At 37.5% G+C, this 16,392-nt stretch overlaps 1 protein-coding gene across 8 annotated transcripts in view; it reads right to left on the reverse strand.

Moving 5' to 3' along the window:
* UBR3 (ubiquitin protein ligase E3 component n-recognin 3) overlaps nucleotides 1-16,392 on the reverse strand; it is a 283,992-nt gene that overhangs the window by 37,578 nt on the left and 230,022 nt on the right. For all 8 annotated transcript variants that reach the window (XM_043992858.1, XM_043992853.1, XM_043992859.1 and 5 more), the window contains one exon: nucleotides 14,336-14,436. In XM_043992858.1, the coding sequence (XP_043848793.1) occupies nucleotides 14,336-14,436 (101 nt within the window). The remainder of the gene's footprint in view (nucleotides 1-14,335; nucleotides 14,437-16,392) is intronic.

The following is a 16,392-nucleotide window of genomic DNA, read 5'->3' on the forward strand; positions in this document are numbered from 1 at the left end:
TTATTTCATCAAGATTATTAAATTAGAGCTAAGAATATTACATAAAAACATATATGCATTCACAATTTGCCTGCAGTTGTTTTCATTTGCCATTCAAATGATTTTCAAATTATTACTAAAAGATAAAAATGTTGATGTGAAAATCATCATCACACAGAATTCTAATGGCTAGAATATCATATATTTTCAGCATAACAAATATTAAATAAAAAGAACTCCTCTATTAATATGCAGAAAAATGCACATAAGCCCATTATGAAGTGAAAAGACCCCTGGAAGAGAAGTCAGAAAACCAGGGTTCTAGACCTCACTCATGCTGCTTAATTCCATTTTCTGATCCCTAAAAGTAGGGAGGGAGGAGGGGGTCAGACTAAATGGATAGATATATTCCCTTGTAGTACTGAAATTCTACAATTATAAAAATGTTATATACCTTTTTTAACACTGCTCTCCCAATTTAAGTTAACATTTTTGCTCACCTACTTCTCGAAATCATTCAAGTAAGTTTACAGATGAGAAAACTTTAAGAGTATTCAATTTTAGCTTCAATATTCTTTAATAAGTTAAAAAATACCATGTCCCTGGTAGAACAAATAACTAAAAAAATTTATGTAATGTTAATTCAAGGGCATTAAAGTACAAGAAATAGAAACAATAACATGCTGATTTCTAAGCAGATCCCTTTATAATGAACCTTCTCTAACATAAATATCAAAACAGCCATCCCGCTTTACTCCATTACCGCAATGTATTTTTAAATGTTAAATTCTGAATATTCATAAAGGACATATGTGTCTTTAAAATAATTTTAGTAGTTCAAGAGACTTTAGGAGTAACCCTTTCTCTGTGCAAAATAGGAGAGTGAAACTTAAGTCATATACAGTTAGTTAGTCCCAGCAGGATTAGGATACAGGTCCTGTCTCCAAGTATGAAGGTGTTTCAATTAACCATGCTACTTCCAAATACTTTTATTTTTAAGCTTCAATGAATTAAAATTATGATGAAAGATAACAACAAGAAGAAAAAAGTAGTCCAAAAATATTTAAGTGCTATAAATTGTACTAAGATAATCCTCTAAACATTAAACCAGATGGATATTCTTCACCCACTCAAATAATTTAGTTAGTGAGATATAATTATGTTATCACAGGGAAAAGTACAGAATAGTATAATTCAAATCCACATTACAAAAATAATTGTTCGCATTTTAAGAGTCAAAAAGTGTTAAAGAGATGAATTTTTACTAAAATTGTTTTATTACAAAGGCAATAATATGCAAAGGAAAGGATAGTAAATCATAATAGGTCAAAATTTACAGGGCTGTACCTTCCAATAAAACTTAAACACATGTACATACCCAAGTAGTCTATAACTTAGAAATACTCAAGTTTATTACCTATAGACGAAAACAATAATAACTCATACACATATGGCTCTCAGGTTTGCAAAGTGCTTTACGTGTTATTTCATTTGATTCTTATAATATTGTGAGGTAGGCACTAAAGATATTACTATTAATTCCATTTTACATATGAAGAAATTAAGGCTCAGAGGTTAAATGACTTGCCCATGGATCACACTAGTGTCAGAAGTAAGATATGTGCCCAGGTCTCCCTGACTCAGAAAGACAACTCTCTTTCTACTCTACCACACTGCCTCTCATACAATTACAACCTCACTTTCCCAACATAGAAAGCCCTCCTATCTCCACCATGAAGGATGCCATCTGTAAAGCCCCATTGGCTACCACTGTTGCAACCCTTGCTGCTATCTCCTTATTCATCTAGTGGTTAGTTTCCCTTCCTGCTTTCACACACCTCTTTGTAGAGCTCCTTTTCCTACAGCACCCCCTTGTTCTCCAATGGAGCCGATACCTTCCAAATACCTGAGCCCCCAGAGAAACTTCTAACCCATTCTGATAGTGAAAAAGTGAAGAAAACACTAAACTAGGGGGAAACATACTAATGGTCTTATTTGTAACTCTGAAAGCATTGTGCCATAGAAACGATGTTATAAATAGTGGTTAGGTTCCATAGTACTACAGTATGGCAGAATACTACACAGTATGGATTAAAATTAGGAAATGTGTAATAGGGTACAATACTTGTAAATCTGTCCTATTTTTATCTTTGATTACTAATCTAATGGGGTTTAACTTAAAAAAAATAACCATTTGTAGCTAACAGTTTCAATAACAGTTCTCAGCATGTTACAATTGTGATAAATTAAGCTTCATGGGCATGCTTTCCACCTCTTAATGAGGGTATTAAAGACATTTTTAGACACAATGAATGTGTGGATAAGTATTATTGGACTATATTTATTTGCTACAAAAGAGTTTTTACTTGGGGAGAGAAGGAAAAGGGAGGGGGGAGGGTAGGAGGGAAAGAAGGAAGGAATCAGTAAAGCATTTAATAAACACACAGAATAGAAGGAAAGTCAGAAGAGAACACAAAGAGCCTGAGAAGTGTTAAAACCACCATGTTAAATTTAATAGATACTTATTTAAAAATCAAGCTGGATATTTAATAAAAATCAAGCTATGTGTCATAGAGAATAATGTTTCACGAACAATTCTCTTTTTCTATTCTTATTTGTATATGGAAATGTCCATGTTAGTTGATATCTTTCAAATTTATAATAAAAAAGTAAATTTGAAACAATTATAGCTCATGTAAACATGCTTTCTGAATTAGAAGCTGTCTCAAAGGTCTGCACAAGGATCTCCTCTGCAGTATACATAACAAAACATAATCCAGTCTTTATTTAAAGATCTTTCTCAAAGGGAACCAACTAACTGCATTCCACTTTTTGAGAAAGCTCTAATTGCTAGTGGTATTTGCCTTACACAAAATCTAAATTTGTCTCTTTGTGGCTTCTAATCATTTGTCCAAGTGCTGTGCTCTGTGCCCATGCAAAATAACAAATATCTCTTCTACCTATAAGCCTCTCAGTTTCTTCAACTGATCTGTAAATGGTATTACCAGAGGCCTTTTACCATCTTAGTTTCTTTCCTCTGGACACCCTCTATCTTATCCAAGTCCTTCCTAAAATGCACAGTGAAGAGTAGTACTACAGATATGCTATGACCAAGGCAGAGTATTTATAGCATGACTATCACCTCCCTCATTATACACATTATGCCTCTTTTAATGCAGCCAAAAATGGAATTATCTATTTTGTCGGCCATATAACACTGCTGATACATACTAATGTTTTCAGTCAACGAAAACACCTGCACACTTATTTAGATCAACTGCTTTCTAGCCATTATCTTGATATACTTATGAAACTGATTTTTAGAACATAAGTATAAGACAATTAAGCAAAGATCCCTAGGACAATCCATTAGACACCTTCTTCCAAGGTAGTCTCAAAACCATTAATGATTATTCTTTGGGTACAGTCAGTAAGCCTGTTTATATTTCACCTACCCAAATCTTTCTTTTCCTTTTTCCATAGGATAACATAAAAGATTTTAAGTGTTTGAGTAAAATGCTTGACTAAAATCTAAGTAAATTCTATTCCTAGCAGTACTCTCATCTAACAGTCTAATAACCATGTCAAAAAAAAGGAAATAGCGTCTGTCATGACCTAATCCTGATAAAACCACAATGGATCTTTCAGATCACAGCTTCCTTTTCTAGCTGCTTATGGTTGTTGCTCAGTCATTTCAGTCAAGTCTGACTCTTCATGACCCCATTTGGGGTTTTCTTGGCAAAAATATGGGAGAGGTTTGCCATTTTCTTCTCCAGCTCATTTTACAGAAGAGGAACTTATATAAACAGGTTTAAGTGACTTGCCCTGGATCACACAGCTAGTAAATAAGGCCTTATTTGAACCCATAAAGATAAGTCCTCTTAATTCCAAGCACTCTACCCATTGGGCCACTTAATTGCCCTAGCTATTTACTTGTGATAGCTTTAATAATACTTTCTAGATTTTATTTTTGAAGAATCGAAGTCAAGCTTACTGGTATCTATTTTAATTGATCAATTTTGTTTTTACACATCATACAAAGTTCCCAAATACTTATAATTGAAACCACATGATATACAATCTCCCCAAAACGACTATGTAATACATCATTAAAAATGATTTTGACTGCTAATGAAAATAACCTTACATGTGTGATAAAATAACGGGATTTAGCATATACTCAAAGGCCCACCTGGAATTTAATCTAAACTGATTGAATTAAGTGAGAGTGATTGACTGCTGATTAGCCTACTTCAAGTTAACTAGACTGTAATCACACATGGCTAGCTTTTAAGAAGGTATTGTTCTCAGAAGCTAAGGACTTTGAAATTAACTCAAGACCACCTTCAAGTCCAGGGAGCCAATGGATTTGGATGACGCCTACCAATCAGCTTGAAGCAGTGTGTAAGGACCATCCATGCTCCGGACCTATAAAAAGCTTCCACACTCAGTTTGCTAGGGAGTTCATGGTTGAAGCAGGCTCATGGCAGAGGACTTGAGGAAGAACCAAACCAGGCTGGAACTCTAGGCTAGAAAGGCCTTTTCTTAACTTTTTGAACTCCACATGATTACCTGGTATGCTTTAATAAATGCTTAATGCCCAAAGACTGGTGCTAAAGCTTCTGATTTAAGGCGACCACACATCTAGATTTTAAACACCACACATGGGGGGCAGCTAGGTGGCGCAGTGGATAGAGCACCGGCCCTGGAGTCAGGAGTACCTGAGTTCAAATCTGGCCTCAGACACTTAACACTTACTAGCTGTGTGACCCTGGGCAAGTCACTTAACCCCAATTGCCTCACTAAAAAAAAATTAAATAAATAAATAAATAATAAACACCACACATGTTAGTATTTTTTCATCTGTTAAAGGAAAGGACAAGTACATGATCTTGTTTCCATCTTTCATATGTCTTTTTGAGATCTGTTGGCTGATAAGTCCCCTATGCTTTCACATCATTTTTTTTGACTAATGTTCTATTTTCTTCCTGATCAGAATTCTCTGTCTTCAAAATTTCGTTTTTGAGAGGTTCACCTACCCCTCATCTCACTTCTCCTGTAGAATTTTAGTTTATGGAATATTACCTATCCCTTTTCTGAAACTTTGAAAATCTCTTCTCCACAAATCTAGGGCCCATATCAGACTGTGCCTTTCTTTCCTTGGCTTCTCTGTCATAAATCCCAAAATTCCATAACCACTTCCAACATTTTAACCACAGCAACTGGTTCTTCCTTGCTGGTAAAAATCAGGTCCAAAATACCAACTGTCCTAGTTACCTTTGAATGATGTATTTCTCACTGTGGCAATTCAAGAAATTATTAGCTGTATGCTTTTGTATGTGTGAGAGTTGGAATAACGCCCCCTCTTGGGAGGAACATTTTGTGAGCTCTGGCCTGAGGACATAGCCATATGGCTTTAGTGTCCAGAAGCTGGCTGGCCAGGTCCAGGAACTTGTCTCTGTAGAGCCACCTGTTAGACTTGTCAGTCAGAGCTACCAGACAATTAGCTTGGAGCTATGTGTTTCCTGTTTCACAGGAGGCTTCTGGAGGAGGGCGAGCAAGCTCTCTTTCACCCGGGACCTCGGTTTGAGTGGAGCTGAGATGCTGGCTCCCTAAGATAGATAGATGGAGGAATCTTGGCCTCTTTCTCTCTCCTCACCAAATTCTTATGCTCCTTAATAAATACTTAAAAGTCTAAACTCTTGCTAAAGCTTTTAATTTATGGTGACCACTCAATAGATTTTTAGACAGTTTAGCTAGAATTTTAGCCCCGTACAGATAGTAACTTTACATATGTTTATGGTAGTATATATGATTAATTAAACCCCAGTGGTAGGAATGGCTGAACACATGATGGTATATGAATAGTACAGAATACTAATATGCTGTAACAAATGACAAATGGGACAGTTTCAGTGAAACTTGGAGAGATTTGTATGAAATAATACAAAGTGAGTAGAATAAAGAGCACAATTTATACATCACTGTAAAAAATAAACAACTTTGAAAGACCTAAGAATTCTAATCAATGAAATGACTAACCATAATTCCAGAGGACGGATGATAAAGCATGCTACTCATCTCTTGACAGACAGGTAATAGACTCTGGCATGCAGAATAAGGTATATGTTGTTTGGACATGGTCAATGCTTGAGTTTGTTTGGCTTTGTTATATTAATGATCATTTGGAATAAAAAAAATTGAACTTATAACTCAAATTTTAAAATATACTTCTTGAAATCAGTTATTAGTCAGTCAATAAGCATTTATTAACCATTCACTGTATGCCAGGCTTTGTGTTAAGCACTGAGGATACAAAGAAAGGCAAAAGACAGTTCCTGCTTTCAAAGAGCTCACAAGTCTATATGAGGGAGACAGTATGCAAACAACTATGCACAAACAAGTGATTTAGATATAGACTGAGATACGAGATATTAGATGAGATGATACATGAGATGAGATATGATATAATAATAAATAGATGGAAAGTACTAGTATTAAGGAATATCAGGAAAAGGTTTCTCATAGAAAATGGAATTTTAGCTGGGACTAAAAGGAAGCCCAGGAAATTTTATCTTTGACCCTAGATATGATAAAGAACCTCTGTAGTTTGCTGTTGTTGTTTTTAAAAGGGGGTGACATAGTTCTACATCTCTACTTTAGGAATATCACTTTGACACCTGACTGGAGGATGGATTGTAATGGGAAAAGGCTTGAAGCTAGGAGCTCAACTAACAAGGTACTGCAATACTTCAGGTGTGAGGTGATGAGGGACTGTAGCAGAGAGGTAGTAATGTCAGAGGACAGAAGAAGGCATATCTGAGAGATATTATGAAAGTAAAATATACAGGCTTTGGCAATAGAGTGGATATGGGATATGAAAAAGCCAAGAGTTAAGTATGATACCCAGGATGTGAGCCTGGGGGACTGGGAGGATGGTGATGTCCGGGACTGTAATAGTGGAGACTCTTTAGGGCACAAGATTTTGGTTTCAGAAACACTGAGTTTAAGCTGTCATTGGGACAAACCAGTTTGAAATTTCTACAAGGTAACTGGAAATGTGAGTCTAGAGGTTGGGTGTGGGGTTAGTGCTGGATAAGTAAATCTGAAAAACATTAGGATAGAGATTATAACTGACACTACAGGAACAGAGTAAAGTAGTATAGAGTAGTATAGAGGGAGAAGAGAATAGGATCCAGAACCAAGCCCTGAGGGACACTCACTATTAGCTTATGTAAATTCTGAAATTCTCTTATCTGACCCCAATATATTGTCATTTCTCCCTCTGCCTTGCAACCCCAAACCCTGTTCTTAGTCCTAACTGTGACTTTCACCCTTCAGATATCCTCACCCCTCAGTCCTTTCACACTTCTCCCTTGAGAGTCACACTCATCTTAACTGCTTTCTAAATCAGTTAAATTCTACAGTATACTCAAGTCATTTGTCTCCTTTTCATATTGCTTATATTGTTCTATGCCTCAAAAAAAAATCACTCCCTCTTTTCTGTTTTTTCTTGTACACTTCCTGCTGAATAAAACTGGAGTAAATCATGTTTTTAACCTGTGTTAAATAGAACCACTACAAGCATATGTTATGTAATCTCAACTGGAACCTCACTACAGCAAGACAATCCTTTTATACCTTACTATTTAACTCACTATTCCATTCACCACAGTGGCTTTTCAAAAACCTCCTTATCCCCCACCTCCCCTCAAACCTCCTGTGGATCCTGCTTTCCCCACCCTCTCAGCTGAGAAGCCTGACTCATATTTCACTAAAAAAATTGAGGTCATTCACCAGGAGCTTCTCCTTGTGCCCCTTCTCCTCACCTCACATCACTTCCTTCCTTCTTTCTTCCCTCCCCTTTCCTTGAATATGCAAACTTCTTCCCAAGTAGATATGTTATTTTTCTGTAACTTAAAATCTTAGGGAGTTGACTAGAGCACTGTACTTAAGTGACTTGCCCATGCTATTATGTGTAAGTGGCAGAACCTGAACTCAGATCTTTTTATCCTTCAAAGCTGAACCTCTATTTACCGTGCTACACTGCCTATTGTTAATTGTTTCAGTGGTGTCTGATTCTTCATGACCCCATTTGGGGTTTTCTTGGCAAAGATACTGGAGGGTTTACCATTTCCTTCTCTAGCTCATTTTACAGATAAGGAAACTGAGATAAACAGAGTTAAGTGTCTTACCCAGGGTCACATAGCTACTAAGTATCTGAGGCCACAGTTGAACTCCAGTCTTTCTGACTCCAGGCCCAACTCTCTATCTGCTGTGCCACCTCGCTGCCCTACTTTATTAGTAACCACAGAAATATCAGTGATGCAAATAAATATCAAATTAATGTCCAAAGTATTTCTAGACTTTTCTCCAGGTACAATTAAGTCTATGCATTCTATAAAACACTACAATTCTCATACTAATCTTATGAAGGATTAGAGTTAGCTCATCATTTCCATTTCACAAATGTTATATAAACCAGAAACATCATTTTTAATTTGCTGAAGAGTGACTCCTAATCCTCTTGACTTTATTTTTCTATTTAAGTTCCCTCAATAACAGAATGAGAATTAATTAAAATATATTTATTCCCTCGTAAAATATCTTAAGTACAAAACAAAAATTAAGTAGTTTGGTCATGATTTTTAATGATAAAAATATTCTTTAAAATAATGTTCTGGGGCAGCTAGGTGGCCCTGTGGATAAAGCACCAGCCCTGGATTCAGGAGGACCTGAGTTCAAATCCGACCTCAGACACTTGATACGTACCAGCTGTGTGACACTGGGCAAGTCACTTAACCCTCATTGCCCCACAAAAAAATAATAATGATGTTCTGAGGGTAGAGTTCTAAAGAGAATTTTATTTCATTCACAATTTTCACCATCAAAAAACACTGATTAGTTACATGGAACTACAAACTGCATAAGGCATCTTCCTTGATGTGGGTTTATATAGTTCCAGTTGAAAGCCATGATCTATTATGCAGACAATGAAGAGAGCACTGGGTATGGAGTTGGGAATTCCAGCTCTGTCACCTCCTACCTGTAAGACCTTGAGTAAGTGCCTTAACTTTCTTGGCCTCAGTTCCCTCATCTGTAAAATAAGACAGCTGGACTAGATGTACTCTAGAATCCTATCATCTCCATCCACCCTTATAGAACAAATATGGAATGCATCTGACTTGCAATGCTGCCACCGTTCATATGCATTTCATATCATCTGTATGAATGTCAAACTCAAATGACAGTCTATGTTCAGAGTCCATCTATATGCCTTCACAACTATGAATGCACTGGCAGGCAAGGTTATGTTGCTAAATGCCTTACTTTTAGGAATACCAGAAATGATCACAGCTATTTTTTGTCCTATAACTGCCCACAGAATTCTTTTCAAACTAATTGGAACAAAGCCCTAAATTTTATAGGAACATAGATAATTTAGAAACTGTTTTTGACTATAGAAGTACAACTGTACACCTCTTTTTACTGGGTTTGAATGCAATATCAAATTCACAAGATTTTTTTACTTTACTAGATTGTTCAATATCAGAATAAATAGTGTATGCTGAGAAGAAATAAATACTAAATCAAATAGAAAGGAGGGTACCCTATTGTGTAGAAATATCCCTGTCATGTAAATTTTTCTCACTGTGAAACTTAAAAGTTTGTTTAGCAAAAAGAGTTACAATTAAGAGTTACAATGATAGATAAAAAGAAATGACAATAGGGCAGCTAGGTGGAGCAGTGGATAGAGCACGAGCCCTGGATTCAGGAGGACCTGAGTTCAAATACGACCTCAGACACTTGACACTTACTAGGGGTGTGACCCTAGGCAAGTCACTTAACCCCAATTGCCTCATACACACAAAAAAAAGAAATGAAATGACAACCACTGTAAGCACACACAATATTTTGGTTTCTTCGTTTGACAAAGAACAAGATTCTATTTTAAGTCAAGATTCAATTAGAGAATGAAAAAAACAATTAACATTCTCTTAAATTATAAAATAAACATTTTTTGAAGTTCACTAAAGCATATAAAGTCTACTCAATTATTTTGTATAAAAAGAAATATCTTTCTTTAAAACATGGAAAATAGTCATTCAACAAACATTTATCAAACACCTTTTTCATGCCAGGCACTGTACTAAGACACGGAGGACAAAAGAAAGATGAAAACATTCTCTGCTCTTAATAAGCTCACAGTTTAAGAGTGGGGGTGGGGAATGTGGGGCTACAACATGCAAAAACGACGTACAAGCCATATACAGGATAAACTAGTAATTTGCTATAGAGGGAAGGTACTAGAAGGAGAACATTCCAGGCATGGGAAAGAGCCAGTGAAAATGCCTGGAGCCAGAAGATGGTGAGTTTTGTTCAAGAAGGCCAAGGAGGGAACCAGGTTATGAAAGGTTTAGAATCCCAAACTTAATAAGGAATTGCTGGAGTTTATTGAAGGGAAGAGTGTGTCACAGAGCAGCTGAAGTTGGTCTGGGGTTAGTGTCAGGGAAACCAAGTAGCAGGCTATTAGAACAGCCCAGGTGTGAGCCTACACAAGAGCAATGTCAGTGTAAGAAGTCAGAAGGGGGAATATAAAAGATGTTACAAAGATAAAATCAACAGGCCTTGGCAACAGAGTGAATATGGAATTGAAAGAGAGGACAATGCCTAGGTTGTGAGACAATAAGTTTAGTTCTGAAATGTGATGAGTTTAAGATGTCAATTCAAATGATGCTCACAAATTTCAATGTCATCCTCAACTCTAGTCCTTCTGCAGGATCCCACAGGGCCAATTTGTTGTAAAACCTTATTATATCTACCTTCACAACAACTCCTGCATATATCTCCCACTCTCTCCATTCACATACTTCCACTATAGTACAAGGTCTCATCACCTTTCACCTGGGCTATTACAATAGCTTTCCAGTTGTTTTCCCTGCCTTCAAGTCTTTCCCAACTGCAATTCCAAATACACTGAGCTACTAAAATGATTCTCCTGAAGAGGAGGTCATGTGTAAGTAACCATGCAACCCTTCCTCCCTTACGCATTAAATTCCTGTTTGGTTGGCATTTGTAAAGCCCTTCACAACCCGGCCCCTTTCCACCTTTCTAGTCTTCTTATACTTTACAATGCATATAACCAACAATCTAGATATATTGGCCTATTAGCAATTATTCCTCACACATAAAACTCTCCTGATTCTGTCTTTTTAATTGTCCTGAAAGCCTGGAATCTTCTCCCCCGCTTACCTGTGTCCCTACTAGCTTTCTTCAAGCCTTAGATGAAATCCCACATTCTGTAGGAAACCTTGTGTCTTGTACATCTTCCCAAGTGAAATCCTAGGTAAAATAAACTAGAATAATATTTTACCCAGAATTTCACTTAGAGAAAATGTACATATGTGGTTATTTGGATACTTATTCCCCATTAGAAAGTGAGCTCATTAAAGGCAGGCCTTTCTTTGTTCCCTAGCACTTAGCCGACTGCCAGGCACCTCTATTCCTCTGAGGTTCATGCTATTCATAACTACCACCCAATCAAAATCCTGGTAGCTGTTGACTACAGACTTCCAGGTCATTCACTTTCTTTCCTCAAAGAATTTGGTATCCAGCTGACAATTTTTCTCTCCTCTTCAACTTCTGCCCTCATAGTAGGGGACTTCAACATAAACACTGATTCTCCCTCAAATACCATAACCACTCAGTTCCTCTACCTACTACCTACTCCATGAGCTTTCCTCTACCCCACCTCTGCTACACACAAAGATGATCAAACCTTGATCATCACCCACAAATGTACCACCTTCACCAAAAATTCTGAGACCTCCTTCTCTGACAGTACCCTGTAGGCCTTACTACCTTCACCCCACTGTCACCACCAATCCCTTGACCCTTAATTGTTTCTTAGGCCATATCCCCTGAACTAGCTTCTCTCCTCTTCTCCCTAACTTGACCCTTTGGTGAACCAATTCAACTTTACTTTGCTCTCCTCTCTTGAATCCCTAGACCCCATATCAGATCACCAATTATGCTCAGCCAAGCCTTAGCCTTTACTGCTTTTGCTCCTACACATGTGTATGTATGAATGAAGGTAGAGAAAGTCACAACCATTCTGAATGAATCCACTACAAATTTATACTACATAATTTCAAATGGGCCCTTCCTGCTGCTAGGCAATCCTTCAATATCTCCCCTATCAACTGACTATCCCACTTTCTATGGCAGCTCTTCCAAAACTTTTCATCCCTTCCCAAGCCACCCCTGGATCCCCCTCCTCCATATTCTCAGCTGAGAATCCTGCCTCATATTTTACAGAAAAAATTGAGGCTGTTCACCATGAACCTCCTCTTCTTCCTCCTAAGGCTGACCTCTGTACTTGTCCAAATGATCCCATTGCATCCTGTCTCCAACAGAATGCCCCCTCTGTCATCCCCACTTTCACTTATTTTCAATTTCTTCCTGTCTACTGCTCATATCCTATTGTGGACAAACATGCTGATGTCTCTCTTATTTTAAAATAACCCTCGCTTGATCCTTCCATCCCTGCTTACTATCATCCTAGAACTCTTCTTCCCTTTGCAGCTAAACTCCTTGAAAAGGCCACCTACAATAGGTGGCTCCACTTTCTCTTCTCTCGCTCTCTTCCTAGCCCCTCACAATTCAGCTCCAAACCTTATCATTTCAACAAAACTGCTCTCTCCAAAGTTATTAATGATCTCTTCGTTGCCAAATCGAATGGCCTTTTTTCAATCCTCATTCTCCTTGACGTCTCTGCAGCCTCTGACACTATTAATCACTCTTTTCTCCTTGATACCCTGTTCTCTCTAGATGTTTAGGACACCACTCTCTCCTGGTTTTCCTCCTGTCCATCTTACTGCTTCTTCTCTATCTCCTTTGCTGGATCCTCTTCTAGATGTCACCCTCTTAACCACAGATGATCTTCAAGGTTCTGTCCTGGGCCCTCTTCTCCTCTCCCTCTATACTACTTCATTTGTTGATCTCATCAGCTCCCACATCTTTAATTACCATCTTTCTTCTGATGATCCTGAAATCTACCTCTATGCTGATCTCCAATTTCACATCTCTAAACATCTCTCAGACATCTCGAATTGAGTATTTAATAGATACTTTAAATTCAATATTTCCAATCAGAACTGATTTTCTCTCTCCCTAAACACTTCCCCCACCCCCGTCTTCCCTATTACTGCAGAAGGCAACACTATACTCGAACTCCCTCAGGCTCACAACCTAAGAGTCATCATGGATTTCTCAAAATCTGTCACTCCCTCCATATCTAAGCTATTGATGAGGACTTTTGATTATACCTTTGCAACATCTCTCAAATATCCTTCCTTCTCTCCCCTAACATTGCCACCACTCTAACTCAAGCCCTCATCACCTCACACCTGTACTACTAAGGCAGGGTCTGCCTGTCTCATCTCTCTCTCTTCACTCCAAGTCATCCTCCCTTCAGCCACTAAATTGATTTTCCTTAAACACAGGTCCAATCGTGTCACTGCCTCTGTCCCCATCTTCATAATAAACTACAGTGGCCTATTGACTCCAGGAGTACATACAAAACACTGGCATTTAAAGCCCCATATAGACTAGTCTCCCCATTGTCCCTCCCCCCATATTTTCAATCTTTATACTTTATTCTCAAATACATACTCTTTAATCCATTGACACTGGCCTCCTGACTATAAACAAAACACTTCATCTCTCATATCTGGGCATTGTCTCAGGCTATCCCCCATGACTAGAAAGCACAGTGTCCAAGAGGCATAGTCTGATATTCCCAGCTGTTGGGCACCCTTCCTTCCAAAATTACTTTATGTGTGCATATGTTTATATGTATGTATACAAGTAGTATATACTTATTTATTCATTATTGCCCAACCCCAGTGGAATATAAATTACTTGAGGACAGACACTGCTTCCTCCACTCTAACAACTGACCTCCCCAGCTTCCTTTAAGTCCCAATTAAAATCCCATCTCCTACAGGAAGCCTTCCCCAACGCCTTTTAATTCTAGTGCTGTTCTTCTGTTCATTATTCCTGTTTATCCAGTATATAGCTTGCTTTGTATGTATTTGTTTACATGTTATCTTCCCCATTAGATTGTGAGCTCCTTGGGGGCAGGGATTATCTTTTGACTCTTTTTGTATCCTTAGCACTTAGTACAGTGCCTGGCACATTGCAGACACTTGTGATTATTAATTTATTTATAGGCATTTGGTAAGCACTTAACAATCCTTTGTTGACTGACATATTTACTATATTTTTCCCCAGAACATCTCATTTAGATCTGTTCTTTCTATGAATCTATGTAATTATCATTTCAAAGAAATACCTTTATGTAAAGGTTGTGGCATGGTTAAAATCTGGATAAGCAAAAGTGATGAAACATCTCGGTAAAGCACAGGAACCTCAGGTTGCTCTTCATTGCAGAGCCTAGAAAAATGAAAATATAGTATAGCTTTAATTGATGTTATAGTAAATCTTAATATTTAATAAAATTTTATTTTCCCAAACTTGACTTACTTAAATAAAAATTAAAGACACATTATAAAGAGTTTTAAAAATTATTTTAAAAAACCACATACATTATGAATCTTATCATTAAAAATTAAATCTAGATTCATTTAATTTCACCAGTACTTCACTCCTCTCCACTAAATTAATAAATATTTATTAAGTGCTTGCATTGTGTGAACACTGCAGAAAACACACAAATAAATAACATATGGTTCTAGCCCTCACACCACTTATATTCTAGGGAAATAGAATATGTTCACAAATGACTATAAAAACTCAACATTTGAATTAAATGCTTATAGTTTACAAAGTACTTTCCTCTCAAATTTCTGGTGAGGTATATAGTACCTCATCACTTTCATTTTACAAATGGAAAAACTGAGGTTCTGAAACATCATGTTATTTGTCACGATTCATGACAGAGTTAGAATTTGAAGAACTTTGCTCTTTTCTACTATACCAAATTGACTCTCCCAACTACAGTCAAATAAAACATAAGTGCACGCCAAAAGAAGGACTTATCTTCCCACCCAAATCCATGTTTTCCTAACTTTCCTATCACAGCTGAGAATATGCCTATCCTTTCTGTTCCCTGGTTGTGCAAACTCAGAGGCATTCTCCAGGTTTCATTCTTCCTCACCAATCACTCAATTCTACCTCCATAACAACTCTCGTGTTCATCCTCTCTCCACTTCATCCTACTTCATATCCTCTTAACTTTTCGCCTGGATAATTGTGAGGCCAGGCCAGTTGGTCTCCTTGATGCCAATCTTTCCCTTCTTCCATCCATCATCTGCTACCCACATGCCAAACTGATAGTCCTATGGTTCAAGTCTGCCTACGTCACTCCCTTGCTCAAGAAGCTTCTGTGACTCCCTTTTAGAATAAAATAAAAAGTCCTCTGAATAACATTTGACTTCAGACATATCCTAATTTGGCTTCCACCTATCTTTTCAGGCTCATTACATATTACTGCCCCTCACATACCTTAACTTCCAGCCAGACTAGACTATTTGCTATTCCCCTTGCACAACTTCCATTTCCATCAACCATACCTTTGCACAAGTTTTCACCTTGCCCTGGAATTCCATCCTTCTTCATTTCCACCTAAGAGAATACTTAGATTTCTTCAAAGCACAGCTCTGTGCCATCTCTTATAGGAAATATTTCCTGATACTCCCAATTGTTAAGTGCCCTTCCCTCTAAAATTACTTTGTAATTTCTTTGTGTGTGTGAGAATATAGTTGGCACTGGAGATAGCCTATACAAGAGCATACACAAAGGAAACGGAATGTTATAGAGACACAGCTAGTCATATAGGTTGGATGGAATGTAGAGTATATGAGGGGAAAGGGCTTTAAATGTGAAACACAGGAGTTTTGTTTTATTCTAGAGGAAACAGAGGGACCACACATAGGTTTTGGGAATAGCAGCTGCCTGGCAGGTGAATTGAAAAGCAGAGAGAATGAAGAAAGAGAAACTAGTTAGAAGATCATCACAATAATCCAGGAAAGAGAGATGATGAAAGCCTAAACTAGGGTGGTGGTGGTTGTGTGAGTAGGCAAGAAAAGATGGATGTGACAAGAGTATGAGGTAGTAAGGTAAGATCATATTTGGTTGCAAGAGTCCAGGAAGACTTTATGGAGGAAATAAAATTTCCATGGGAAGGGGGGTGTTGAAGGAAGAAAGGAGGAGACAGGAATAAGGAAGAAATTTCAAAAGCAGAGTTAATTTTATTCCTTCCTCTTATTAGGCCTTCTTTTTGTCTCCTAGCCTCCTTGTAATGTAAGTAGTATATACTTATTTATTCATGTTGTTTCCCTAACCCCATTAGAATATAAGTTTTCCTTGAGGGCAGGGACTGACTCCCAA

The sequence above is a fragment of the Dromiciops gliroides genome, chromosome 3, assembly GCF_019393635.1.
Source record: "Dromiciops gliroides isolate mDroGli1 chromosome 3, mDroGli1.pri, whole genome shotgun sequence".
Classification (NCBI taxonomy): domain Eukaryota; kingdom Metazoa; phylum Chordata; class Mammalia; order Microbiotheria; family Microbiotheriidae; genus Dromiciops; species Dromiciops gliroides.